The following is a 27,214-nucleotide window of genomic DNA, read 5'->3' on the forward strand; positions in this document are numbered from 1 at the left end:
GCTCTAGGTGTGGGTGATGGGATGAGGTGTACTAAAAAGGCTCTCATTTCCCCTTGGCTCACACCCCTTCCTAGAGTACTTGGCCCTCTGTTGCCCTAGAATGAGACCCACTGGCTCTCATAGCCCCCGGCATAGCAGCTGCTTGGAACAGCTGCATAATGTTACTGAAGTGGATCAGTCAAATTATCCAAAAAGCCAGCATTAGGTTAGGATGCCCGAGGCAGGCAGGTGGCTGTGGGGGCTGAGCTGGAAGACTGGGTAGATTTATGGACTGGGGCTGCCGCTCTGGGCGGCACCTAGAGACCAGTATAAACTGAGTTGCGGATCCTGTTCAGAAGAAAAAGTGAGAAGGAAGCCACGGGCAGGGCTGAGCAGAGGGCAGGTACCTTGAGGGAGAGGGAGAGGAACAGGGAGAAGGAGGGGAGGGAGAGGCTGCCCCAGGACTTAGAGCTTCTGTGAGGCTTTGGGGATGCTTCTGCGTTTCACTTGCGCAAAAGTCAATTTTATCGACACTACAGTCTCCTTTCCTTGAGACAGATGGGCTGGCTTACCCACCTTGAAAGTTCTTAGGGGCAGGTGCAGTTGAGAAAAAGCCAGAATGTGGGGAGGACTGCTTCAGGACTGGTGCAGTGGGAAAGAGTGACCACCAAGACAGCACTGATGCTTCTTTTTCAAATATTTTATTAATCTGTTTGGCCAAACAGGTAATGGAAACTGAGAATAATAATTTGCTAAAAACTTCAGGTCATGAATGCCCCTTTCCCCCAGGAAACAAAAGACTCCATGGTTACAGAATGCACCATTGGGTTATGACAACGTTTCAAAATAATGTTTCCATTTCATATGTAACAATGTAAACTTCAAAAATAGTAAACTCTAACCCCTGACCCTCTTTACAGATCTATCACAGATAGAATTTTCTGGCAGACCTAAATTGTGTAAGTAAACAGCCTGGTGCTTAAAAGTTTCATAAAAAGGTTTACAGATTTCAGTAAATAATTTTTCAGTCTTGGTCAGGAAGTAAAAGCAGCCAGCAATTCCCCTCCTGCACAAGGTACCTTATATGGGTATTGTACACCCTGGGCCACTCCGTATACACTGGCCATCAGCTCTGTCATTTTTGTACACAGACATACACATATATAGAGAGTTTTATTTGTTTCTAAAGATTTTTACATCTAAATTATAAGACGGCGCCAGTGACGTATCACGTCACCTCGCTTCACATAGGTAAAGACGAAAATTCTGTAGAAGGCACTGTGATTTCTCTTGCACGATCTTACACAGACACATGAGAGCAGGCCAGCCGGGGCTTGGACTTATCTTGTCCTTCCTGGTACCTGGCACAGACCTGTCCTCTGATAGTTTTTGATGTTCATCATCCATTTCTGCCTTGCCTCTTCACATCCCAGACATCCTTCCCTCCCTTCTTCCATCCCTCCATCCATCCATCCAAATAAATTGACAGTATCTTTTGGTTCATTGAAACTCCTTAAAATTAAGAGTACAGCTCTGGTATAAAACAAAATATGACCTACCATAGCTGAAAAAGAATCACAGTGTACAATGTCATGTTCAGTTGCTAAGATTCTAAACACTTGCCCTGACTTGTCAAGAATGTCAGCCATCCAAAACGATCTATGCAGGGATCTTTTAAACCCACTTTACATTCGTTGGAAAAGCACTGAGAGGTTCTTCTTTTCTCTTTTGTATTGAATTGGTACCCTTTAGTGGAAGGTCTGATGTGGAAAAGTGCAAGCAAATTGGACATGCCAATAAATACCATAGAACTTACCGCAGATGACCAAAACTGTACAGGTATGTACACCTTACCCAACTGAGGTTCCTCCCGGCAGGAATAGACCTCCCAGTCATTACCACCGAGTTCTAGAGGAGTGGTGTTAGCGGGTGAAGGAAGGGCGGGCTCTTCTGTTCTTGCTCTGAGGTCCTGAGCTCAGGTCAGCAGCGCCTTCTGCAGGCTCCTCCTTCTTCCTCACTTTGAGGCGGGTGAGCAGCTTGATCAACCACACATCCCATTCCTCTGGCAGGAGCAGGAGGAGAAAACCCAGGCCGATGATGATGATGGCGATGACCCGGACCCCATTGAAGACGATCTGACTGGTGTAGTGATCAATCACTGTGGGAGACAGAGCATGGAAGTTACCTAGCTGCAGGGCTGGGGGCATGTCCCCGGAGAGCGGGCAGGGCCTAGGGGCATCCTCCTCTGTCTGGCAGTGTTGTGGTCTTGCCTGGACCATAGGATTCTCCTCAGTATGATTTTGTTCCAGGTGGGCTGGGGTTACCTCTCGTAAATCACTCTTAACTTTATACAACCTCTCTGGTATGAGGCCTTGCATTTGTATGTCACCTCCCAAAACTGACTTGGTAGTTCAAACATTGATTTATGTGATTAAAAACAGTGAATGAAGGGCAATTGAGGAGATGAGAGATAGATAGATAGATAGATAGATAGATAGATAGATAGATAGATAGACAGATAGATAGATACATAGATATTACACACACACACATACACATATTTGACCCTTGAACAACATGGGTTTGAACTGTACAGATCCACTTACACGTAGATTTTCTTCCACCTCTGCCACACCAAGACAGAAAGACCAACCCCTCCTCTTCCTTCTCCTCCTCAGCCTACTCAGTGTGAAGATGACCGTGAAGATGAAGACCTTTATGATGGCCCACTTCCACTTAATGGGTAGCAAATAGATTTTCTCTTTCTTACGATTTTCTTAATAACATTTTCTTTTCTTCAGCTTTATTGTAAGAGTACAATATATTATACAAATAACACACACGATATATGTGAATCAACTGTTTTTCATCAGTAAGGCTTCTGGTCAACAGTACCCCATTAGTAGTTAAGTTTTTGGGGAACTGACAGTTGTATGTGGATTTTCAACTATTCAGGGGTTGGTGCCCCCAATCTCTCTACATTGTTCAAGGGTCAACTGTATTTTTTTTTTTTTGAGACAGTGTCTCACTCTGTCATGCAAGCTGGAGTGCAGTGGTGCGATCAGGCCTCACTGCAACCTCCACCTTCTGGGCTCTAGTGATCCTCCCATCCAGCTTCCTGAGTAGCTGGGACTATAGGTGCCACCATGCCTGGCTAATTTTTGTTATTATTATTATTATTGTTATTATTATTTTGTAGAGATGGGGTTTTGTCATGTTGCTCAGGCTGGTGTAGAACTCCTGGGCTCAAGCAAGCATCCCATCTTGGCCTCCCAAAGTGCTAGGATTACAGGCATGAGCTCCCATGCCTGGTCCGTATTTCAGTTTTTAATATTGGTTAAACATTCTGTTAATTCAGCAGATAAGGAGAACCAACCAGCCAGTCCCGTGAGCAGATGTCAGGGAGAACCCAAAAGCCGGGCAATGACTCTGCTTTGACAAGTGAGATACGCAGCAGGTTTCCCGGCTTCCCTCTTCCAATCAAGAGTGGCCTGGGATTTCTTTTTTGGACTCATCATTAAACCTTTTATGTTCCAGGTAAGTAATGAAAAATTATTTTAATTAATCTCTCAAACACCTGGTCACATTGTACACTCAAAGTAAGTTTCTATACAAGACAACTGGAACATGCCTTCTGGAGACAGGAACACGGTGTGACTACAAACTAAAGATGCAAAGAAGGTAGGGGGAGAATGGTGACAAGAGATTTTTCAGAAGCCTGCAGTGTCTGGACCATTTTCCTTTTTTACCAGCTGTCTAGGAGCTCAGGTGCTTTCTGCATTTTGAAATGCTGTCTCATTGATTATTTCATCTGGTTGTCACATTAGCCAAAGTAGCAAGGGTAGGTATGATTTCTCATTTGCAGGGGAGGCAAGCTAAGGCTCAGAGAGCAGATGTGTTGGGACCACAGATCTCCAGGTGGGCTGTGGTGGTGCTGGGCCCGAGCCCTGTCTCCTGACGCCTCCCCCAGGCCTGGTACACTGCCGCCGCTGTGAGGCAGTCCTTCCAGAGGAGTCTGGGCCATGGTGGGGCAGAGAGGTCCAGGGCCTATGGAATGGGAGCGGTGGGAAACATGGGGACAGGCTTGGGAAATTGGGGTGCCTGCAGGCATATTCACCACTGCATTGAACAGGATAAGGGTTTGCCATTCCCTTGGGGTGGGGGTGGCGGTGATCTTTTAATGGCCTGAAAGTGGCAGGATTTGGGAGGTGGCTTTGGAGGAAGCTGTGCTAGGGACAAAGGAGTGAGTGTTCTGGGGAGAACAGATTCACAGCCCTTTTCTCGCTGAGAGAGGGATGCCTAGGGAGGTCAGGTGTGAGGCCAGGAGGTTCTGGGAAGAAAATCCAAAATTCCTATCCGTGTGAGCCAGGAAAAGGAAGGTGGTGAGGGGCAGGTGTAGACAAGCTTCTGAAAGAGCTGTCAACTGTGTGCCTTGGCAACGAGTCCCCAGGGGAAAACAAAGGGCGGTCCCGAGTTCCTGGGCAAAGGACGTTCCCTCCCTGTCTTCCTGGAGGTCAGGAAAAATCACATTCACGCTTCTTCAGCTTGTCAGCGTGTTTCTACCTCATGCTTTGAGCAAATTTTCTCCTCCAGAAAGTTACCTGCAAAAGTTACATTTTTTCTGCTACATAATTGCCTACATTTTTTAATAATGCTGATGAGATTCATTTCTGCTCCCCATACCAGTTAGATCAAGATAGTTTTAGACTTACTGTATCTTGAAGTGGTATGTGAAAATCAGCCCATTATGGAGAAAATATTGCATATATAACTACTATTAACATTGCACCTAAATGCTTTTTTTTTTTTTTTTTGGCAGACGGTTAAACACGCATTCTATAGGAGGCACAGCAAGAATATATGTAAGTATGTATGTGAGAGTACGTGTGTGTATGAGTGTGTGTGTATGCATGAGTGTGTGTGTATGTGTGTGCATGTGTGAGTGTGTATGTATGATGTGTTGTGTGGGCATGTGTGAGCGTGTATGTATAATGTGTGTATGTGTGTGCTGTGTATGTATGAATGTGTGTATGTTGTGTGAGTGGGTGACGGTGTGTGTGTGCTTATGTGCAGGTACAGAAAGCGCATAGGGTTCCCTGCATTCACAGGTACGCTGGACGTTCAGACATCAGAGTGGGATATGTAACAGCAATTCCAAAATTTAATACAATATTGAATGCTGAAATAAAGAATGTAAATAACGAGTGTTATTCACAACTGCTCTGTACTTTACCTCCCTGCTGGCCTATCTGACCCAGGTTTCGCTGATGGGGCTGGAGTCATAGGAGTGACAATGACCCTTTGCTCTGATTCAGTGAACTCAGAGTTCCTCTGGGGGTTCCAGGACTTGGGACCAGCAGCAGACATTCTGAGTACTCAGCCCCTCTGTTCCCTGAGTTTTGAAGAAGGGAAATAAGTTTGGAAATGGTAACCACTGCAAAGGTGACTGGGACCATCTTACCAGTTTTGCTTTTCTCTGCTACTGGCAATGAACAGGAGCTCTGGGAAATTTTTTTTTTTTTGAGGCACAGTCTTGCACTATCACCCAGGCTGGAGTGCAGCGCACTGTGGTGCAATCACAGCTCACTGCAGCCTCAACCCCTCTGCTCAAGTGGTCCTCCCCCTTCAGCCTCTTAAGTAGCTGGCACTACAGGTGCACACCACTGCACCTGGCTAATTTTTAAATGTTTATTGGAGATGAGGTCTCATCAAGTTTCCCAGGCTGGTCTTGAACTCCTGGGCTCAAGTGATCCTCCCGTCTTGGCCTCCCAAAGTGCTGGGATTATAGGCATGAGCCATTGTGCCTGGCTGTGTTTTTAGATGGAAACTGGATAAGTCACCTCCTTGGTTGCATTCTTGCCTAGTTCTAGACTTATATCAAGTAATGGAGACAATGATGATGATGACATTAATAATAATGATAATCTATGGTATTCTATAGTATTTATTGAACATTGACACTTATCAGGCAACTTTTTTTTTTTTTTTTTGAGATGAAGTCTTGCTGTGTCCCCCAGGCTGGAGTGCAGTGGCGTGATCTCGGCTCACCACAAGCTCCGCCTCCCAGGTTCACGCCATTCTCCTGCCTCAGCCTCCCGAGTAGCTGGGACTACAGGCACCCGCCACCACACCCAGCTAATTTTTTGTATTTTTAGTAGAGACGGGGTTTCACCATGTTAGCCAGGATGGTCTTGATCTCCTGATGTTGTGATCCTCCCGCCTCGGCCTCCCAAAGTGCTGGGATTACAGGCATGAGCCACTGCGCCTGGCCCTTATCAGGCAATGTTTTAAGAGCTCTGCAGGTGTTAATTTACCAGTTCCTTGCTGTACTATGCTTAGTAGGTAACATGCAACACACTGGACTATTAGTTCATTATTCAGAGCAGCAGTGACCACTGTGACTACTACATTGATACTGGTTCTGGAATTCAAATCCAATGTCATCATTTCAAAAACTACTTTGTGAAACAGAAATATCTTAAAAACTGGTGAGAACGAAAGAATAGCAATGAGCACTGTTTTCTGCCTTCAGGGAACATGTTTCCTAAGGGTCCTCTGCTGGTGATTGCTTTCTGGGACTTCTGGACAGCTGGTCACCACTTACTCAATAAGAGAACTGAAAATCCACAAAGATTTCCCCATGGAATGTCATCAAAAGAGCTCCAGTATTCCACTTTGGTAAAGTAGAGGATAATAGGAATGCAGGTGATGAAGAGGATGTTAAACACACCCAAGATGGACAAAAATAAGGCGGCTTCTCCAAACTTAGCACTGCCCAGGAGGAGCTTGAACAAAACCTGTAGGAGAAAGCAGAGGAGGACGGGGTGAAGGCTCACCTCAGACCCCAACATAATGTAAGTGAAGCAGAGTTCCCTCCACAACGCTGGGGTTGCACTGCAGGATGGAAATCAGATTCCAGGCGAATTCCATGGGGTTTGACCTGTGTTCATTTGTACACATATTCAAATCCCAGTGACATGGCAGAGAAGAGTTGCTCTTTGGTTATACAGAAAGCATCTTTGGGAGTCATGGGTTTTCATACTAGGTTTGATTTGTCTGTGTTGTGTTCCTGACACTACATCACTCAAAAACATCTGCCATGATTACACATCCTCTCAGAGACCCCTAGAAGGGATCCTTGACCCTGTGTAAGCAGGTTGAACACCATTGCTCCCAAGAAAGAGTGCTCTGGCTGCAGAGATATTTTCTGTAAGTCAAGGGTGGAGGGATTTTGCTCATATCTGCTCCATCCCACCATATCCATTCCAGAAATGGCATGGGTTTTAGTGGAATGCACCAAACTTTTATTTTCTTGCACCTGTTCTTTTTTGCACATCATTTCAGGGGTTTGGAAGGCCAGGAGGAGAGGGTGAATGTGATGGGAGTGGCCAGGAGCTGAACTGAGAGATGCAGGTGGCCCCAGGGCAGCTCCTGTGCCGAGTGAGCTGTGGTCTAATTTGAGTCTCTGCATCGTTGTCTCTCTTACTTTTCCTGCTTTCTCTTTGTTCAGCCATTTCCCAACTCATTCATGTATTTCCTAAAAAACGTGCAGAAGTATGGACGGGGAAGTAAATGGCTTTCAGCCTCTCACCTAGGAGGCCCCATGGACAAGTTGCAGGTGGTAGAGGAGTTGGAGATGGGAATCTGAATCAGAATATTGTGTTCACTGTGGATTGTGTTTCTCCCTGTTTTTTGCTCCTCATTAGGCCACAGTGATTTGAGTCTAGCAGAATGTATGAAGCCTTCTAATATCTTCTGCATTTGGACGGTTGCTAGAGTCTCAGAGTGGTGCTCGATTATCACATCTCCTCAGTGAGAGGTGTTCAGAGAAAGAAAATGACATGTGTGTCTTCCTCTGTGGGAGGTGAGGGCAGGGAGGTGATGAAGGATAAGGCTGAGTTATTTCACTTGCCCAAAACCGGACGGAACACATGGTACTCACAGAGCTGGGGGAAAGAATGTCTTTTCTTATGACTCTCTACAGTACTTAAATTGTATCGGTCCTATTGTCTGGATCCACAAAGGGCTGATAAGTGTCAAAACTAAAATCTCATTTCTCGTTGAATCTTCTAGGTCAGTTCTCCAACTTGGAGTCCTGAAAATATTTGCATTCTCTGCTATGGATCTTAGGAGAAGGAGAGAGGAGGAGAAGGGAAGGGAGCAGGGAGAGCAGCCAGGAGACTTGATAAAGTAGGAGATGAACAGAGAAAGGGACCTGAGTGCGGGAATAAAAATTTGTTTCCTCTAGACCTGAAGTTGGCAAGTGCTTTCCCATGGTTCCCAACATTTCATCAAAATACTTTATTATCCCCATATTACAGCTGTTGTACTTTTATTTATTTAGCCTTCAAGGCAGTAATGGAAATGCATATGGATTCATAGCGAGCAGTGGCGGCTGCAAAAACTGTGTGGGCAAAGATTTACATGACAAAGCTGCACCAGATATTCAAGTCTTCCCACCCCATAGGGTGGCAAATGATCTGAGCAAGCACTGAGCTTGTCGGCTGCCATCAATGACGTCAGGAATCTGATTGTGCCTGTGTGGATGGGCACCACTCATTTTATCTCAGATGCTGCAACGATGTGGCTACAGATAGAAAGGCCCAGAGAGCCAAAGCCAAGAGCAGTGGCACACCTCCCCCTTGCCCTTGACTGAAGTCTCTGTCTGCCTGTTGCACAGTTGACTCCAGCTATCTAGAGCTGCCTGTCCTGAGCACAGGTATCATCAGAAGCTCTTGAAAAGTGAAGGACCGGCCATCTAAAGCCGGCTGTGCTGGCTGAGGAGAGCCCAGCCAGCTGAGAGAGTTCACCCCCCGTGCATACCTTGTAGAGGGCAGACATGGATGCTGAGGCCACCACCAGTGCGATGCCGATGACGGAGTGGCTGTGGAAGCCATCAGCGTAGGTCATCATCACAATGCCAGCGATGGCGAGGATGGCGGCCACAATCTGGACGGACGGAAGAAAATGCTGGTCAGGGAAGTCCGGACGGAGTCGGAGGGGCCACACAAGCGCCAAAGAGCCAGAAACGCGTATGGGGTTCGGCCACGTGAGGGGAAAGTGCTGTCTCCTTTTTGTTCCTCCTTGGGGAGCAACAGGCAAAGGTTGACTCTTGTCTAAATTTTTGTTGCTGCTTAGGGCACTTAGCAAAGCTTGGCTTGGCCAAAGAACGGAAACTGCTGGCAGCAAGGAATGGGTGGCATGGTGGTGGCCAGTCACTGTGATTCTTAGGGACCTGGGAAGGAGGTGGTCATCATTGCAGTGGCAGGTTATTAAATGGTCATGACAAGGCCTGGCAGATAATCCCTGGGCAGCCCCCGGAGATGACCTGAGTTCTTTCCCAGCCTTCTGAAAGTACCTCCTGTGACCTTGCTTTTATGTATTTCCTATCTCAACAGGGAAGCCACTATGAGGACAGAAGATCTTGTCCCCATTTTCTACCCCAGGAGTGGGGCCTGACAGAATGTCACCTGCCAATCAAGGCTACAAACAATGTCCTAACCTTGGAGGTGCAGTTCCTTTCCTCTGTGGCCGTAGGCTCCCCTCAATCCTGTTGCTGCCCTGATACTGACTTCTCAGATGGGACAGAGGCCTCATGGAGATGTACACGTTACTCTTGTGCAAAGTGAAATTGCCAGAGTAAATAGGAGATAAACCATCTGGGACAATATTCCTCAAAGGGGAAAATGCACCAGCACAGAGAATCAATACAAGGACTGATCTGAGGTAGCCATGAAGTTGCAGAAATGTCACCAGGTGGGAGGTGGAGAGGGGGTTGCAGTCAGTAGAACAAATGTGTGCAGGAGAAGTTTCCACTTCTGGATTTACTGAGAATTTTATCCCTCTTATGAATCATTCAAAATCAACTTCAGCTGTCTAAAACAATATCAAATAGCTAAGGTTAACTGAGTGATCATAGCGTATATGTTTCTATGTATGTTCTCATTTTATACCACAGTGGATATTGTCATTCACCTCATTTTGTAGACATGAAAACTAGGCTCACAAAGTTTGCCAAACCCACACAGCTGGTATGTGGAAGAGCAGAGTCAGATTTCAGGTCTGCCTGACTGCAAAGTTGATAATTACATATATATACAGGAACGCATGATTCACAGAGGAAGTACTGCCAACTTACTGTTAGATTCAAACTGAGGTTGCCTTAGTAGTTAAAACATAAGATGTTTAGGTTAGTGAAACATAATGTGGCTTAATCTCACGCAGTATATCTGAGTTACGTACTTCTCTTAGCATATACCTCATACGCTATATTTCTATATAATGCTGTATCCACCCTTAACACAGAGGTATTGAGAGCAGGTGGTTATTGTGTACGAGAGAACTCCCTGGCCCAATCTGTCTGCGTGTTCTTTCTGGTATGGGAATTCACTTGCAGTCCGCCACACCATTTTGCATCAGATATATGCCTACATTTCATATTCAAATGCTACATGTACTGTGTAAAAGTGTTCATTAAGAGAAAGAAACAGAGATAGCAAGACCATAAGGGAATTTTTCCCCACAGGAAAATAAAAAAGGGAAAAGTGAGAAAGCAGGCGGGGAAGGATTGGTTTCTGCTCCAGAGAACACATGTAATGCAAGGGTGCTGCCAGCAACATGCCAACGCGGGCGGGCATCAGAGGACTCCCAGTGAAAAGACACGAGAAAGGAATGGAGAGAAGAAAATGGCCCAATTCCAGAAGCTTGGTGCATCTCCCCTCTGGGGATACCCTTTGTTTGTTTGTTTTGTTTTGTTTTGTTTTGAGACAGATTCTTGCTCTGTCGCCCAGGCTGGAGTGCAGTGGCACTATCTCGGCTCACTGCAACCTCTGCCTCCAGGGTTCAAGTGATTTTCCTGCCTCAGCCTCCAGAGTAGCTGGGACTCCAGGCGCCTGCCACCACACCTGGCTAAATTTTATATTTTTAGTAGAGATGGGGTTTCACCATGTTGACCAGGCTGGTCTCGGACTCCTGACCTCAGGTGATCCACACACCTTGGCTTTCCAAAGTGCTGGGATTACAGACATGAGCCACCGCATCTGGCCTGGAGCTACTTTTTATTGAGCCTTTCCAGGCTTACGGCTGAAGTTGGAGGAAATGAAGGACAGTGAGGGGTGATTTTTTCTGAAGACTTGCAGGGCAGATTTCCAACCTCTCCCTCTCTTCTCTATTGATTAAATAATAAACAGCTAAAAGCTTCTGCCTGGGCTGCACTGTGTGGCTAAGCTGGGGGAAGGGCAAGGGGGTAGGAAATGAGAGCATGGTTGGCCGTTGACCTTCTGGTCTGTTGAGGGGATCAACATCAGAGGAGCTGGTGCCACTCTATCGGTTCATTCTGACAGACGGGCAGGGGACTCTGATCTCCTCCTCCAGCCTGCTCCTGGGGGTCCCACCCACAAGGCACAGTGTTGACAGCCCTGGCTGTGGACCTTCCACTCTCCAGACATCAGCAGCCCTGCAACGACCGGCCCCATGTGCTGGGATGTGAACTGGGGCTCCTACCTCACTCTCAATACACTGTGGAGCGCAGCAGGGTTGGAACATGCCCTGTGCCTTTGGGAGCAGAGCTCAAGATTCCTTCCTGATGCCTGGAATTCCTGTTAAGTTTCCAGTTCTATCTTTTAAAAAGTATGTGCATATGTTACATTTGACACCCTGACACATCTGAGTTTCTCGGTTTTCATGTGAAAATATTTTCTTGCCCATTTCCTGCACTAAAACAAACTCTCTAGCAAGGCCAGTCAAGTCCGCCCTGTGGTTCCATGTGCTCCACGTACGTCTTCTCCCTACCGGGGCCCCTGGATAGGTGCTGAGGGTGGGTTTGGAATCATGACATCAGAGCTTCCCTGACCTCCCCATGCCTCTCTTTCCTTACACTTTCCTGTCCCCCCGGCCCTCAGTGTTCCCCACGGAACAATCCTAAAACAAAGCCTAATGGGTCACGGTGGCCCAAGACCGAGATGGGTAAGAACCACCACCTCTGCTTTGTCTGCTTTGTCTAGGGAACAGTTAGGTGGAGGTAAGGAAGGAACACAGGCCGGGGGTTGCTGCTTAGTGTCTTCATGTCCTCACCCAGCGTGGTGACCCACTGTCATAACCTGCCCGGCTGCCAGAGCTCCAGGTCTGAGTCCCATGCACCCAGGCATGAGTCACGGACACACCACTCATCTCCATGACAGTTCTGCTCCCTGCTCCCTGTGGGGCTGAATGGGAAGGCAAGGGAAACCCTTAAGCCTTAAAGAGGAGAGAGGAGGGTTGGTGGTGCCCTAGGTGAGGTCTAATCACCGTTCAGACTAGGGCTCCTCCTGCTTAGTCTTGCTAAAAGGTGGCAAGGCCTGGAGCAGTGGTTCACACCTGTAATCTCAGTGCTTTGGGAGGCTGAGGCAGGCAGATTGCTTGGGCCCATGAGTTCGAGACCAGCCTGGGCAACATGGTGAGATTCTGTCTCTACAAAATATACAAAAAATTAGCTGGGTGCGGTGGCATGCCCCTGTACTACCAGCTACTCAGGAGGTTGAGGTGAAAGGATCACTTGAGCCCAGAAGGCTGAGGTTGCAGTGAGCTATGATAGCACCACTGCAATCCAGCCTGGGTGACAGTGAGATCCTGTCTCTGCAAAACAAACAAGCAAACAAACAAACAAAAAAACCTAAAAAACAGCAAACAACAAAACATGGCGGACTGCATGTTCTCTGCCAAACATAACCCCATTTGGAAGCTTTTTAGATTTGCACAGCTTCAGGCGATTTTACAAAAGGGAAAAATGGATTGATTTTAATTATCCTTCCCCCAACTCTTTCCCTCTCAGCTCCTGGCCTGCTCTCATTGACTCAAGGAATACTGGAGTTTGGAGGGAACTGGGGGATCCTCTAATCCACTCCTTCTACGTCTAAGAGTAGAAAGTTGCCTGGGCTGTGAGCTCCACCATTGCCTGTCCACTGTGTCTTTCCCCATGCTGGGCTCAGGTTGCAGAGGGCAGCCCCCACACAGAAGGGAGTCAGAACCAGATACCAGATACTGTTCGGGAATGGATGGCTCCTTTTGAAACACTGTACACATTTTGATTATTGGAAACATCAGCTGGAATCTGACTGAGATGGGAACTGATCTTGGAAAAAGGTCCATGATCCCCAGGAATGTGCCGCTAGGGTTTGAGGACCCCATGGGTGACCTCTCAGCTCACCTTCTGGCTCCTTCCCCTGCCTTCCTGGTTTAAAGACCCTCACTGTGATGGGTGGTCCCGAACAGCCCTGAACAATCGGAGAATCTCACCTCCCATTTTCCTTGACATAGAGGCTGTGGGTGGTCTCACTCAGCCTAGTCACAGCTGATGGGCAGTGTACACCCAGGGTTCTACCTGCTCTCATCCTACTCTTGCTTTTGCTACATTAAACTGCCTCTCTAAATGTTCATCCACCAACAAGAGAATTGGGCTGATCCATCAACCCCCTCTAATTGAGAAGGAATAATAAGAATGCCATTGAGAACAGATACCACTTATTGAGTTTTATGTGTGAGGCATGCATCATCTTATTCTCACAACTGCTTTCTAAGATGAGTAGTAATATTCTCTCCATTTAACAGAGGGTCAGGGACATTTACTAGTTTGCTCAAGGTCCAAACAGCTTATGAGAGTGGAGCCAAGATCTGTGACCTTGTCATTGACTCTAGCCTAGGACATCTCCATCGCTGAGCTAGAACCCTGACCTAGAGAACCAGGGAACATAGAGAAAGCACACCTAAGCAGAGAGTCAGATGGCGACACAAGGAGCCAGCTTGGCTCCTTCCAAACAGACACTCCAATGGCTTCTCACCCTCTCATACCGTACATGGCCAGGAATCTCCCCAGCATGATAAGACACGTTTGCTTCCTTCTGGATCTGTGCACATGACCTAGACTTATCGATGTTTTCCAGGAACCATGGCCCTTGTGGTTTGAGTAATTGCCTTAATAACACAAGTCTCCTTAGCAGCCAATTCCACAAACATAAGGCTGTGCCTTCAACATGGTTTTTATGTCTGCTTGGCTCTCAAGCTCATATGCTCAGCCCTCCAGGATGGAGAACCATGTTAATTCTTTTCAGTCTTTGGAAATTACCTAATGGACAGCGCTAGCCAACCCAGGTCTGAGTGAAGTCTGAGTGGTCCCATGCACCAGCTAGATATTATCTTGGAACTAAATCTCCATCTGTTTATCAAGGAGAATCTTTCAGTCCCTTTGGCACATGGCAGTGTCTCATGATGGATTTTGCTAGCTCTCTGAACTTCTGAAGAAGAGAAAAGGGAGCCCCAACACAACCTGTGGCAGGAAGCTCTAAGATGACAGGTCATGCACTTCTGAGAGGAATAATGATTATTAGAGAGACTCACAACTGCACAGTGCTTTGCAAGTTACAAAATGCCATCAATGCCATCACTGACACTGGCTCCTGGGAGCTTCATTCAGTGTCAGTCTAGTACCAAAGGCCTTCAACACAAAACCTTGCTCCATACACAGTGATCAGCAACAGACCAAATCAATCAAGTGGCCAGCATGGCCAGAATGTGCCATATTCCGAGGATGATTGTTGGGTGGGGGGTTGGAGGGGTCTTATCTGTGTATAGCAATATAGATCTAGAAGCATCATATTGCTTTCTATGAATTTAGGAGTACTTTTCAAGTTTTTCACCCCTCCTTCTCTTAATCTCAAAAAAAAAAAAAAAATGGGTTTCTTCTGCTAGATGTAGAATTAACCTTGAAGCTTCTCTTCCAGGAACAGGGTCTCATTTGGAATTTTCTAGGGACATCTGAGTCATGCCAAAAATTTCCACAAATTCTCCTGGCTCTTTACATCAAAATAAAGTCAGGAAGGACATGGGTGGGTGGCGGGGGGACCCAGGACATTCAAGTCTTCAGCATCGAGGCAGGCAGGCTGCTGGGTGGCTCACTGTGAGAAGTAACTGCATTTCTTGCAGAGATGCATCAGATCATTTATTTGCTGAAAGCTTTTCTGGTGGCACAGAGAGTGAGTTTTTATTCCAAAATTAACATTAAGCCTCAAAACAAATTTTCCCCCTACTGCAAGCTAAAAATATAACTCAGAAGTTGACTCATGTCCCCACTGCTGTTTGGGTAACTTAGGTGGGTGTGCATGCACCATTAGGGTGATGTCATTGTTCCCAGGACAGCGAGGGAAGGCCGGAAGTAGAGGGCCCTGGACTGGTGGCCAGCAGGGCTTGCTTTCATGGGACTGCCCCTCAAACCGGCTCTTAGCTTTGTGGCTGAAGGGGAAAGCTCTACACTAACTGCAAAAGAACTAGCGGCCTGGCCAAATGCTCACGGCGCTGGTTTGAAGCAAGGTGATGACGGGTCAGTGGCAGCTCCTGGCCACAAGAGGGAGCCAGTCAGAAGTCACTAGTGTTCTGCCCTGTGCGAAACGTCTCCTGTTTCTTCTATTCGGGGGACTCTCTCTATATTTCAGCTGATATTTGATAGTGCACGCGTCCTATTTCATACAGCTGTTATGAAATCCGACGAGCTAACTTTGACTAGCTTCTAATGTAATTGGCTGAGTCTCGGTTGTAAAATGAGCGGTAATTCAAGGGATATAATTTCACTCCCCCTTGGTCATTGGTTAGAAGGAAATGAAGCTGGCCCTTCACAGTTGGGATTTAGCATGAGTGTGTCTGGCCCACTCTGGCTGTGTACACACGGCCCAGGCAAAGGGCCAAGACTGCATGCATGCATGGATGCGGAAGGATCCTTCGGGTTTCACGCACATCCTCACCCGAGAGTGGCAGTGTTAGCAGAAAGCTCCAGGCTGCAGGGCACGGTCATGCCACGCACTGCAGCCGGGAAAGCCGCCCATGAGAGACTGGGTGAGCACGCAGAGAGCGGAGCATATCGCCATTCCCAGGCTGGGTCCCCGACTGGCACACACTTTAGGGAATGCTTGTTGAAATGCTTGAAATGAAAGGTGCTTTAATGAATGCTTGTCTAGTATGGTTTGCAAGCAAGAAGGTTGGCAAGGCACACCAAGAACCGGGCCCTCTGCTGGGCTCATTTTCTGCTGCAAATCAGAAGGAAAGTGGTCAGCAGCTTATGCTCATGGTCCAGCACATGGAGCTAAGCAAGCCGATGGGCAGGTTTTGGTTGACATGACTGAGTGAGGGAGGAAGACAGATAATAAGGAACTTACCCTCACTCCCATGAATCTGTCCCTGAGAACGATCCATGAGAGCAAGAACACAAAAGCTTTGTTGCAGCAGAACAACACGGAGACATCCGTAGTGTTTATTTTCTTTATTGCATGTAAGTACAGGTAGTTTGTGAGTGTCCAAAGAACACCAAAGGGTGCTGCCTTGGTAAAAAACACCTTCAAAGTCAAGCCATTGTCTCCAAAAAATCGACAGCATTCCCTAAAACAAGGAAAGAGAGGCATTGTTATTATTTTCCTGGGTTTAGACAGACCATTTATTTCCTATAGCAAGTTTTTTTTATTTTAAGCAAATATAGGAAGGGGCAGGGTTTTTAAATTATTATTTTTAATAAACTTCTATTAAAGCCCTTCAACCTATTGCTTTAGTCCACTGAAACAAATGTTGCACAGTGATCTGATGTCACAGATTCTTCCTTCTGTTCATGTTAAGCTTAGAATTTATGGTTCTATACAGAAGGTAATGTTGGTGTTATCTGACCCGAAGGCCTAATTCTATGGTGATTGACTGAGGGATTCTGTTACTTGCTGAGTAGGAGAAGGGGTTCACTACACCTTTTTATTGGGGTGGGGAGTGTTGTGGGAGAAGGATGGTAATGGAGGAGGATGGATACTCTAAGACAGGGTGTCTAATCTTTTGGCTTTTCTGGGTCACATTAGAAGAAGAATTGTCTAAGGCCACATATAAACTACACCAGCACTAATGATAGGTAATGAGCTACTAAAAGAAATCACACACAAAAAATCTCATAATGTTTTCAGAAAGTTTACAAATTCGTGTTGGGCCTCATTCAAAGCCAGCCTGGACCACATGTGGCCTGTGGGACAGGGGTTGGACAAGCTTGCTCTAAGAGAACACGTTGAAACATACTTTTAAAAAATGTTGCTCTCAATTGGAATTACCTTTGTGATCAGGCAGGGGCAGTCACTTCTTGGGCATATCTAATACCTTTTGGCTATGATACGAATAGTGTTAACTCGCGACCTATTTTCTCCCCGAGGCCATGTTTTGGGTACTTATTCCACCATGTGGAAGTCCCACTTCTCTAAGAGACTATCTAGCACAGGAAGAATAAGCAGATCCAAAAATTCAGAGTCTAACGTGGGAATGAGATGAGGAAACATCTGTAGAAGAAAGTCTTTCGATGCCATTCCAGAGTCTAGGGGGAAGGATCACAGATAGTTCAAAAAATCTTTAAGAAAATTAAAGCCAGTCTTCCACATGCAGAAGAAGGAAGGAGAGGAGGCCGTGGGGGGCTCGGGTGTGGAGAGAGGCCACTGAGAAGGCTTGGTCGACAGCTGCCTGTTTCCTTGACTGTCAGGGAGTGAAGATCATTGCTGGGTTGGGCCTGATAAACCAGGCAAGGAGATGGACGAGAGAGGAGGCACTGCTCCGTGGAAGCCTCTGTCCGGGCTCATGGACGTGGTGCAGCACTGCCACAGCTGGGGATGGCCTGCCAGCCAGGAAGGGAGTCAGCCCGCTAGCAATCTAGAAATAGACTCAGTCCCAAATGAACTGCCATGAGAGCAAAAGAAAAGACACCTCTAGAATAAAGCAAATGCACTAGGTTGGGGGAATAGCTCTGTCCTAGTGCCACTTAATATTAAAATGCAGAGAAAAGGAGGAAAATTAAAACAAGAGTCAAAGGGGATTGGGTAAGATTTTAAATTTAATTTTACTGTCTATTCTTCCTATCAATCTAGAAGGAAATCTTTGTTCATGATTCAACTATGGGATGTCCATAGCAGGAATAAGAAAACTCCTTAGAGAAAGGCATGAGAGCCCAGGATATTGACAGAGGAGAAACACACTTACCGTTTTGTAGAGTCTGGTGCAGTTTGGCCACCTTTCTCTGCACACAGAGTCCTATGTTGCTTCTGAACAAACGGGGGCCAGGTAAAACATTCACATCACTAAATGTATCACGAAACCGATTCAATGGAATTGATTCCATTTTGGCTTTATATAGCTGCAACCCTCATCTAACTGAGAGGCTGATATTTCTTTTTGCCACGTATTTTTCATACAGTATTCCAGCTACATTTTCTATGGGGTTTTCCCAAGCCCCTGTTTGCAGAAGACTCTGTTCCCCCAGGGGCAGTGACCGTGAATGATGGCTTCCTTTATGTTTGTGATTATGGTGGCTACAAAGTGATGCTGGTCCATTGAGTATGACCAAAATAAAATACAAATATTCTTTCTGGCCACTCATGCCAACCTAGCTCCACTATACTTAGAGGTTTCCTTTCCTAAGAGAAGAACATCACACAAGTAGAATTTCCAATTTCCACCTGGCTCACTGTCATGAAAAGTAATTCATGTTCTGGAAGGGGCCATCCAAGGCTAACTGGACAACCTGTTTCCTCTCTGAAAATCCATATTTGACTCCTCCAAAGCCTGATTGTTGTAGGTGGGATGGAGAAGGAAGGTAGGGCACAGACATGGCTTGGTATTGATGGCCCAAGTTGCTGGAAATGGGGAGGGAGTGGGGGATCCCATCCTGGAGATGAAAAAGGTGAGACTCTGAGGCCTGGCAGAGTCCTGCTGGCCCTTTAAGGCATCATGGCCAGGAGATCACAGCTTAGGTTGGTGGATCTTGGTTCTAATGAGACCAAGACAATTGGCCCCCTGGACCTGTGAGCCTTGTGATATTCTGAGACCAAAGACTATGCACTAATCTTCAGTGCTAAGAGATTAGTGCACAGTCTTCGGTCTTAAAACAGCATAATATTGGCCCGGAGCGGTGGCTCACACCTGTAATGCCAGCACTTTGAGAGGCCAAGGTGGGTGGATCACTTGAGGTCAGGAGTTTGAGACAAGCCTGGCCAACATGGTGAAACCCTGTCTCTACTAAAAATACAAAAATTAACCAGGCATGGTGGCAGGTGCCTGTAATCCCAGCTACTCGAGAGGCCAGCACAATATCTCAGGGTCTGGCTGGCCCATGTATGTCTCTGATTGCAAGGGAACCCAAGACAGATGATGAACATGAATCCATTTCTGCCAGAGACCTCCCTCTTCTTGGTATACAAATGGAGCACAGTCAACACTCTCTCGACTGACGCCCACATAACTGACTGGACAGTCTAACGCCCTTCATTCCTTCTGCTCACTGATGCTGCTGGCATGCTAAAGACTAGAGGGTGGCAGGTTACTTCCAGAACACTCAAGTCCTTCTGTTCCTACTGATTGAGTCACATACAAAGATTTAGATGTGTTTACTTCTGATCCTGCTTTTGCCAGTTAGTTCTTGGTATTTCAGTTACACAGTTTAATTAAATATTTCATGAACCAATGAAATATGAGTGGGAAACAAAAGCTTTTTTTCTATGAAATCTAAATTGAGAGCTTCAAGAAAGACTTAATAAAAATAAGCAATACCAAGCCAGGTGCGGTGGCTCACGCCTGTAATCCCAGCACTTTGGGAGGCCGAAGTGGGTGGATCACAGGGTTAGGAGATCGAGACCATCCTGGCCGACATAGTGAAACCCCACTTCTACTAAAAACACACAAAAATTAGCCGGGCATGGTGGTGCGTGCCTGTAGTCCCAGCTGCTTGGGAGACTGAGGCAGGGGAATCGCTTGAACCTGGGAGGCAGAGGTTGTAGTGAGCTGAGATGGTGCCACTGCACTCCAGCCTGGTGACAGAGTGAGACTCTGTCTCAAACAAAAAGCAATACTGCTACTGAATATTGAATTATTCAATAGAATTATTCAAAGAAACATGGTAAAAGAAAAAATTGTAAAAATCAGTAAGTTCTGCACTCATATTATTTGACAAATACTTATGTTCTTAGTACTCTTTAAAGAATCCCAACTGGGATAGCCTAACTTGACTTTATATTCTAACTTTTCTACAAATTTCTAAAATTTGGTTATATTATATATTTAGGGACGAGGATGGCTTATCATTTAATTCATATCAACAAACCCTGGTTTAGCACTTGACATTCCCACAATTCTAGACAAGGTCTTATGGTTGATACAGAAAAGTAAACTTTTTAAGCTAAGGAAACGTCTCTTTTAAACTAAGATGAGTTATTTCTTTTGTAATTTCTTCCACTTCAGTTTTTCTATTTAGTTTTTTTCTATTTCAGTTTTTCTGGTGCTTCTTTTAGTTTGATATTGGATCTTTTGGTTTGATCTTCTAATTTTCTTTTTTTCCTTCTCTCTTTCTCGATCTTATTTTATGGGAGATAATCTTGACTTTATATTCCAACTCTTCTATTACATTTTAAATATTGGTATCCTCCATTTAATTTTCAAGAGCAGCTTCTGCTCATGAGAAGGTGTAATCGGGGAGATGACATTTATCCTTCAATAGGAGGCAACGCAAGCCTAACATATTGACATAGGAGATAGATGGTGTGGAATATAATGATGCTATACTGGAGAATTGGGTTGATTGGATAAGTCCTCATAAAAATGTGGATTTGGAGCTGAACCGAAGGACTAAAGGATAGGAAGGATTTATATAGGTATGTGTGTGGTGTGGGGCAGAGATAATATCCTTGTAGAGGTAAGAGAAGATATTGTATCTATGAAACAAGAACAAATGGTTATTAAAAAGGATATAATCTTGGAAATTAAATATACGATGTAGCTACATTTTTAAAATTAATAGACATTTTGGGAGGCCAAGGCAGGCAGATCACTTGAGGTCAGGAGTTTGAGACCAGCCTGGTCAACATGGTGAAATCCTGCCTCTACTAAAAAATATATAAAAATTAGCCGGGTATGGTGATGCACACCTGTAGTCCCAGCTACTTGGGAGACTGAGGTATGAGAATTGCTTGAACCATGGAGGTGGAGGTTGCAGTGAGCTGAGATCATGCCACTGCACTCCAGCCTGGGAAATAGAGCAAGACTCTGTCTCAAAAAAATAATTAATAGGAAAGTTGGAATATAAAGTCAAAATAATCTCCTACAAAATGAGAGAGAGAGGGAAAGAGGAAGAAGGAAGGAAGGAAGGAAGGAAGGAAGGAAGGAAGGAAGGAAGGAAGGAAGGAGGGAAAAAATTAGAAGCTTAAACCAGAAAGTCCAATATCAAACTAAAAGAAACCTCAGAAGGAGCAAACAGAAAAAACGAAGTGGAGGAAATTACAAAATAAATCATTCAAGAGTTTCTCAGAACTGAAAGACATGAATCTTCATAATGTAAGGGGTCACCAAGTACCAACAAAATGAATAAAGAAAGAACCATAACAAGGTGTCTATTTGTAAAATAAAGGTATACAGAGAAAACCTAAAATCTCCCAAGAGAAAAAAAGCAAACAAGGTCAAGAAATAGGAAATTGTAATCACCTCGGACACCACCACAACCAAAATGGAAGCCAGACAATCATGGCACAATGCATTAACATTTTTGAAGGAAAATTTTTTTTTCTAGCCAGAATTCTATCACCAATCAATTATCAATCAAAGGTGGAGGTAGACTGAAAGCATTTTCAGCTATGCAGTCCTCAACAGCGGTGTCTCCCAAGCCACTGGAGGACACGCTGCACCAAAGCAAGGGTGGTCTGGAGGAGAAAGATGTGGCAGCTGGAAGCAGGCCAACTCCACATGGGCAAGAGAGAAAGTGGGTCCCAGCATCAGCAGGGTGCTCTGCTGCAGACCAGGAACCACAGAAGGCTCCTGGAGGAGATTCTCTGAGGAAGTCTTATGATGAAGCAAGAACAGGCAAAATAGTGATAGGCTTTTGAGGTGGCAGAACGTTTAGGGAAAAAAATAACAATCATTACATGGAAATCAAGATGAATGAGACAAAAGAGGGAAATATTGTTGGCAGGAGAAATGATGGGTTTTTCACAAAAGACGGCAGAATCAGTGAACAACATGTGTGCTTATGATAATGCAAACACTATTAACTAAAAATTGGGATATTATTATGTTGGGGGGTGGGGAAGAAAGGGTAGGGTGAGATAGAAATCAGAGGATGTCTATATTTAAGAAATACGGAGATAAGAATTTAATTTAGCTAAATGGGTCTAAATACCAGAGAAAAGTATCCACAAGAATTGAGGGTGGTTGAGAGTAGGCAGATGTGGAGCTGCAAGAAGTTACTCCTCTTTACCATAATTCTTTTACTACTATTTTGCTTTTCCAAAGTATGTGCATGCATTAAATTGCTAAAATTAAGTTAATTAAAAACACATAAGAGAGAGGTAAAGTTTCTGTGGTTGAAGCTGAAATGTGGGCACTCAGACAGCTTTGAGGGGTGCAGTTGCAGTTGGAAAACCACAGAGAGAGAAAAGCCCCGCGATTAACAGTGAAGGATGCCACAGCCCAGACAGACGAAAAGATCCACTCAAGTTCAAACAGATGTGAGTAGTAGAGCCAAACCTGCAGCCTGGCTTGTTCCTCAGTGAACACTCTTATGTTCCTCTCTTTTTCCCGTACCCATTTCATCACCATTTAAATATGTCTAAGTCTTTCCAACTTTAACATACTCCTGTACAAAAGCAAGCCTCTCACCCAGCCCCTTTCCTCTGTTCCCCTTTTTCATAGCCACACTTTTCAGAATAGCCATCTACGCTCATGTTCTCCATGACCTTGCCTTCCTCGCTGTCCAGCTACTCTAGTCCATGCCTGCTCCCCACACTCACTCAAACCCCTGGACGAACTGTGAATGACCTTCACATTACCAGTTCCAGAAGGCACTTCTGGGTGTTCATCTTACTCTTGGAAGCCTCTGACATTGTTGACTGTTTCTCCCTGAAACACCCTCTTAGCTTCCAACTCAGCACAGTCCCCAAAGTTTCCTTTGACCTCTCCACACCCTTCTAGACTTCCTCTGTAGGCCTTCTTTGGTATTTTCTTTTTTAATTTCTTCTAAAAAAAAAAAAAGAAAAAACCCAGGATACATGTGCAGAACATGCAGGTGTGTTACATAGGTACACGTGAGCCATGATGGTTTGCTGCACCTATTGACCCGTCCTCTAAGTTCCCTCCCCTTATCCCTCACCCTTCAACAGGCCCTGGTGTGTGTTGTTCCCCTCTCTGTGTCCATGTGTTCTCAACGTCAACTCCCCTTATGAGTGAACATGCGGTGTTTGGTTTTTCTTCCTGTGTTAGTTTGCTGAGGCTGAATGCTTCACATGCTTCATCCCATGTTCCTGCCAAGGACATGATCTCATTCCTTTTTATGCTGCATAGTATTCATAGGTGATATGTAACCACATTTCTTTATCCATCCTTGATGGCATTTGGGTTGGTTCCATATCTTTGCTATTGTAAACAGTGCAGAAATAAACATACGAGTACATGTGTCTTTATAGTAGAATGATTTAGATTCCTCTGTGTATATACTCAGTAATGGGATTCCTGGGTCAAATAGTATTTCTGGTTCCAGATCATTGAGGAATTGCTGCACTGTCTCCCACCGTAGTTGAACTAATTTACACTCCCACCAAGAGTGTAAAAGTGTTCCTATTTCTCCACAGCCTCACCAGCATCTATTGTTTCCTGACTTTTTAATAATTGCCATTCTGACTGGCATGAGATGGTATCTCATTGTGATTTTGATTTGCATTTCTCTGCAATGCTCAGCAATGTTGAGCATTTTTTTCATACATTTGTTGGCCATGCAAATGTCTTCTGTCGAGAAGTGTCTGTTTATATCCTTTGCCCACTTTTGATGGGGTTGTCTTTTCTTGTGCCTATGTTTAAGTTCCTTGTAAATTCTGGATGTTAGACCTTTGTCAGATGGGTGAATTGCAATACCACCCTGAACATGCCTGATCTTGTCTGTTCTTTGATATTTTCTTAGGGTTCTCTTCAACCTACAAATAGTCACTGAGTAATATCATCTATTGTCATGGTTTTAAAGCCCAGCTGATGACTCTTTAATCAGGATACTTTTAAAAATCTGATACCACCCTTGCTTGGACATTCCCAGATGCCTGAAATTCAGCCTTCCCAAATAAACTCAGTGTCTTTCCCCTGCATCCTCAATCCCGAGATGCTACCGTGATTTAAGTTTCTACCCAGGCCAGATACTTAAGAATCATTCTCAGCTTCTCCTTTTTTGTATTCACATCTAATTTATCACCATGGCCTATAGATTATTTCTACTAAATATTTTATTCTCACAGTTAGTACCCTGACCTATGCCCTTATTCTCACTCACTTCAACTACTGCTGCTGGAGACTAGCTTCTCTCATCACTGCTGTCCCTCCTCTAATCCAATTCGTTCCATTTTCCACACTACACTCAGAGAGATCCTCCTTTTCCCTCGCCTTCCCTTAGGATAATGGCCAACCTCTTTGGTCGGTTAATTTCCATCAGTTGCATATCAGCTCATATATCCCCTTCAGTGTTGGGACCATGTGTCAGTGTTCCTGACACATGGTCCCATAATGCCCTGTCTTCCTTGTCGTAGTGTACAGGACCGTTATTGTAATTGCACTTTATTGTAATAACAGCTTATTTAATTGTTCGACTTCTTCACTAGAACATACACTCTGTGTGGTTGTTATACTTTTGCTTCATATTATATCCTCATAGCCTGGCATATAATACATGTTCACAAGTAATTTTTTTATAGAATGCATGCACTTATTCCTTTATGGAGGACCAGAGGTTTTTCAAACAATGAAGCATGGGGCCATTTGTCTTAAAAAATCCCAGGGAGCTGTTAAAAATACAATTGCTTGGATGTGACTCTAGACATACTCAATCATACTGTCCAGTGAGGGGCCAAGAATTTTGTAGAGAATGGTGCAGTTTATATGCGGGATGCATTCTTGACAGCATGCCATAATTCAAAATTTACAAATCTTGACTAGTTTTCCCCCAGTAGCACTGTGTTTCTGTTCGTCAGCCAGTTAATGTTAACACCATTACCTGGCATTTATAGTTCACTTGGCCTTCCAGAACTGGTATTTTGATTCTTGTTTAACTTTTAAAATCTCAGAGGAGTCACATTATTTGAAATTTTATGCATACATAAAACCTGTCATAGTTGTGTTTTGCTACTGCAAATTTTCCTTAAAATGTGAACTTCACTGTATTTTTTTCAAAATTTCCAGATTATTTTCATGAACAAATTTGAATTCAAAGGTTCATGCTCTTTTCTCACTCTTTCTCCATTTTCTTTATTTCTCTCTTTGAAAAGTTCTTCTAAATTTTAATTGTGGTAAAATACATATAACATAACATTTACAATCTTAACAATTTCTTTTTCTTTTTTTCTTTTTTTTGAGGTGGAGTCTCGCTCTGTTGCCCAGGCTGGAGTACAGTGGTGTGATCTCGGCTCACTGCAGCCTCCACCTCCCAGGTTCAAGCGATTCTCGTGCCTCAGCCTCCTGAGTAGCTGGGACGACAGGCACCTGCCACCATGCCCGGCTAAGTTTTGTATTTTTAGTAGAGATGGAGTTTCACCATGTTGGCCAGGCTGGTTTTGAACTCCTGACCTCAGGTGTGAGACACCATGCCTGGCCATGTTTTACTTTGTAAATATGGAATTACACATCTTCTGTGCTTTTTTTTTTTTTTTTTTTTTTTGCTCAACATTATGTGTGAGAGAGTCATCCATGTTGTTGTAGGTGGCAGTATTTCACTTGCTATATAGCATCTAATAACACAATTTATTTACCCATTCTACAGTTGATGGACATTGAATGGCTTAGATTATAAATAATGCTGCTATAAACATTCATGGATATATCTTTTGGTGCACATATGTATGTGTTTAGTTTGGGTATATACAAAAGAGTGGAAATACAAGATTAGAGAGTATGTACATGCTCAGCTTTAGAAATAGTACCAAATGGTTTTCCAAAGTAGTTGTACCAGTTTACACTATAATTTTTTTTTGTTGTTGTTTTTTGAGCAGAGTCTCACCCAGACTGGAGTGCAGTGGCACAATCTCAGCTCACTCACTGCAATCTCTACCTCCCAGGTTCAAGCAGTTGTTGCGCTTCAGCCTCCTGAGTGGCTAGTATTACAGGCATGTGTCACCAGGCCTGGCTACGTTTTGTATTTTTAGTAGAGATGGGGTTTTGCCATGTTGGCCAGGCTGGTCTCGAACTCCTGGCCTCAAGGGATCTGCCTGCCTCAGCTTCCCAAAGTCCTAGGATTACAGGTGTGAGCCAGCACACCCAGCTTATCTTTAATCTTTTAATTGAAATTTTAATCCATTTACATTTAACTTAACTACTGCTATATTTGGGTTTAATTCTATCATTTATCTTTTCTATTTGCCTCACAAATATTTTTATTTTTTCATTTGTGTTATTTTTTTGCCTTTTTGTGGGTTAATCAAATTTTAAAATGATCCAATCTCTCCTATATTAGCTTGTTAGAAATACATTTTAAAAATTATTCTTCCAGTGGTAGATATTACAACATGTACTCTTGACTTACTAGAATATATTTTATTTGATAATTTTATCACTTCTTGGACAATACAAAGGCCTTACAACACTAATTCCATCCCACACTTCTTTATCATATTTTAGGCTATTATTTTTATGAGTTTTTGTTCTACATATTTTAAAATCCTGTGACGTGTTATTACTGCCATTTTAGACAGTCAGTATTCATTTATATTTAATCACATATTTACTATTTGTAAAGCTCATTATTTCTTCCTGAGCTGCTGTGCTTCCCTCTGGGGTCATTTTATTTTTTTCTGTCTGAAGAGTCTATTTAAAGTATTACTTTTTGCATGGGTCTGTTTTCATAAAAATATCTTTATTTTGTCTTCACTCTTTTTTTTTTTTTGAGACAGAGTCTCACTCTGTTGCCCAGGTTGGAGTGCAGTGGCGTGATCTTGGCTTATTGTAGCCTCTGCCTCCCAGGTTCAAGTTATTCTCTTGCCTCAGCCTCCCAAGTAGCTGGGATTGCAGGTACGCGCCACCACGCCCAACTAATTTTGTATTTTAGTAGAGACGGGGTTTTATCATGTTGGTCACGCTGGTCTTGAACTCCTGACCTCCTGATCCACCCACCTCAGCCTCCCAAAGTGCTGGGATTATAGGCATGTGCCACCATGCCCAGCCCCTTGTCTTCACTTTTTTTTTTTTTTTTTTTTTT

General features: G+C 44.4%; 1 protein-coding gene across 1 annotated transcript in view; it reads right to left on the reverse strand.

The window, feature by feature from the left end:
* Positions 1–661: 661 nt before the first annotated feature.
* The window catches only part of SLC35F3 (solute carrier family 35 member F3), a 412,317-nt gene continuing 385,764 nt past the window's right edge, over positions 662–27,214 (reverse strand). The window contains exons 4-8 of the mRNA XM_017857712.1: positions 16,158–16,377; positions 8,803–8,928; positions 6,584–6,776; positions 5,092–5,158; positions 662–2,391 (exon numbers count right to left, since the gene is read on the reverse strand). Coding sequence (XP_017713201.1) covers positions 1,902–2,391; positions 5,092–5,158; positions 6,584–6,776; positions 8,803–8,928; positions 16,158–16,377 — 1,096 coding nt within the window. The 3' untranslated portion in view covers positions 662–1,901. The remainder of the gene's footprint in view (positions 2,392–5,091; positions 5,159–6,583; positions 6,777–8,802; positions 8,929–16,157; positions 16,378–27,214) is intronic.

This window comes from Rhinopithecus bieti, unplaced genomic scaffold (assembly GCF_001698545.2).
Source record: "Rhinopithecus bieti isolate Rb0 unplaced genomic scaffold, ASM169854v2 scaffold_46259, whole genome shotgun sequence".
In the NCBI taxonomy this organism is placed as follows: Eukaryota; Metazoa; Chordata; class Mammalia; order Primates; family Cercopithecidae; genus Rhinopithecus; species Rhinopithecus bieti.